The sequence below is a fragment of the Nanorana parkeri genome, unplaced genomic scaffold, assembly GCF_000935625.1.
Source record: "Nanorana parkeri isolate BGI_ZX_2015 unplaced genomic scaffold, ASM93562v1 scaffold251, whole genome shotgun sequence".
Taxonomy (NCBI): Eukaryota; Metazoa; Chordata; class Amphibia; order Anura; family Dicroglossidae; genus Nanorana; species Nanorana parkeri.
Genome location: NW_017306519.1, coordinates 893287 through 895706, shown reverse-complemented (window position 1 = coordinate 895706; position 2420 = coordinate 893287). Strand labels below are relative to the sequence as shown.

Here is a 2420-nt window from a genome sequence, read left to right as displayed (position 1 = left end):
TGTAGATAAAATACAAGAGACATCAGGAACCTCACACAGCCCAACTAAGAGCCCGCACAGCCCAACTAAGAGCCCGCACAGCCCACCTAAGAGCCCGCACAGCCCACCTCAGAGCCCGCACAGCCCACCTGACACCCTGCACAGCCCACCCAAGACCCTGCATAACCCACCTAAGAGTCTTCACAGCTCACCTAAGACCCTGCCCAGCCCACCTAAGACCCTGCACAGCCCACTTAAGACCATGCATAGCCCACTCATGAATCTGCAAAGCCCACCTAAGACCATGCACAGCCTACCTAAGAACCCGCACAGCCTACCTAAGAACCCACACAGCCCACCTAAGAGCCCATAAAGCCCACCTGAGACCTTGCACAGCCCACCTGAGACCCTGCACAGCCCACCTAAGACCCTGCACAGCTCACCTGAGACCCTGCATAGCCCACCTAAGACCCTGCTCAGCCCGCCTAGGTGCCTGCACAGCTCACCTGAGACCCTGAACAGCTCATCTGAGACCCTGCACAGCCCACCTAAGACCCTGCACAGCCCACCTAATGGCCCACACAACCCACCTGAGACTCTGCACAGCCTCCTGAGGACCCACACAGTCCACTTGAGACCATGCACAGCCTCCTGAGAGCAGGCACAGCCCACCTACGAGCCCACACAGCTCACCTGACACCTTGCACAGCCCACCTAAGACCCTGCATGGCCCGCCTAAGAGCCTGCACAGCCCACCTGAGGCCACACACAGCTCACCAAAGACCCTACATAGCCTACCAAAGACCATGCATAGCCCACCAAAGACCGTACATAGCCCAAATAAGAGCCTGCACAGCCCATCCGAGACCACGCACAGCCCTCCTAAGAGTCTGCATAGCTCACATGAGACCCTGCACAGCCCACCTAAGATTCTGCACAGCCCACCTAAGATTCTGCACAGCCAACCTCAGAGCCTGCACAGCCCACTTCAGAGCCTGCAAATCCCATCTGAGACCCTGCACAGCCCACCTAAGAGGTCGCAGAGGTTGCATCTACTACTGAGCGCTGGCGCTCCACCACTGTCCTAAAATCATTAGTCTGTATTTTTCTTTCAGAAAAACTGTCATATGACACTAGAAAAAAAAAGGTATCGGTAATTGGTATTGGCGAGTACTTGAGGAAAAGCATCGGTCTGGAAAAAATTGTATCAGTGCATCCCTATCCAGAATTATTGGCAAGATACTTTAGGGCACACAGCTAACAATAACCTGAGTCATGGTTAGGGCCTTAAAAAATGTATTGCATAATTATTTTCATTTACATCTTTCACGATGTATGTCAGCTGCTAAATTCTCTGCCTACACCGCTGTGTATGAAATACCAGGGGAAGAGGTAATACACTAAACTACATTTGCCAATATAGAGTCAAACAGCTGTCTATCCTGCAGGCTGGAAATGTGCCCAGGTTTTAGAGTGGTTGTCAGATGCACAATGTTTAGGTGTCAATACCTGTCTACATGATGAAAAATGTGAATACAGAAGACACTAATGGCAATAATAATGCACACTCAGTATAACATTACTTTATTTCGTATACTGTGTTTTTGGAAACGTATATATATCATACTGTTTCTTTTACATTACAGGTCCTCTATTATTAACCATCAAGGCAGTCTAAACTAGTTTATATTTTAATACAGTCATTACAGCACAGTACAGAGAAGTATACAGTGACTGCCAATACACCATTAGGAATAACTATCAACATGTATTGCGACTTTAGTAGGCAGGTAGAGTATTCAAAAATTAGATGGTGAAAGTATTTCCAGGAAAAAATTGCATTACATTTTTAGTAGTATACGAGAGGAGTTGTTTTATAAGGATTGTTAGATTCCTGGGAATGTTAACACAAAAATGATTAAATTATGATCATAGGTGATACTTTAGGTATAGATGGAGTCTGGTAAGCTGTGTCGGCCTCTGGCTTCTTGCTTGTCTGTCACTATTTTACTGAATGGTAAACATGCCTTGTAGAAATCTCATTCATTTTGCAGATATCCCTGTGTGGATAGATTGCACTGCAGAAAAGGAATTGATGGGATGTAGAGGAAGAAAAAAAAAGAGGCACCTTCCAGGTATTGATTATTCTTTACATAAATTCTTCTTCATCTGAAAGGACAGAAATGTTTGCTGTTATCAGTAATTGTATGGCTCTGGAAATTTTATTTGTGTATTTGTACACTATTTATGTACTCTAAATGTAATTGTGAAAATCATGTTGCAGGGTTTGGAAGTACCCCCTTCCTCAGGACTGTAAAATCACATATATTAATTGTATACATAATATGCAATTGTGCTGATGACTATAATATAAAGTCTGTCATTAAATTAGCACAATTGTATATAGCTGGTAGGTAAAGAATATAATATATATATATATA

At 44.7% G+C, this 2420-nt stretch overlaps 1 protein-coding gene across 1 annotated transcript in view; it reads right to left on the bottom strand.

The window, feature by feature from the left end:
- Positions 1 to 1865: 1865 nt before the first annotated feature.
- AMBP (alpha-1-microglobulin/bikunin precursor) overlaps positions 1866 to 2420 on the bottom strand; it is an 11335-nt gene continuing 10780 nt past the window's right edge. Inside the window, exon 10 of the mRNA XM_018556743.1 lies at positions 1866 to 1873. Coding sequence (XP_018412245.1) covers positions 1866 to 1873 — 8 coding nt within the window. The remainder of the gene's footprint in view (positions 1874 to 2420) is intronic.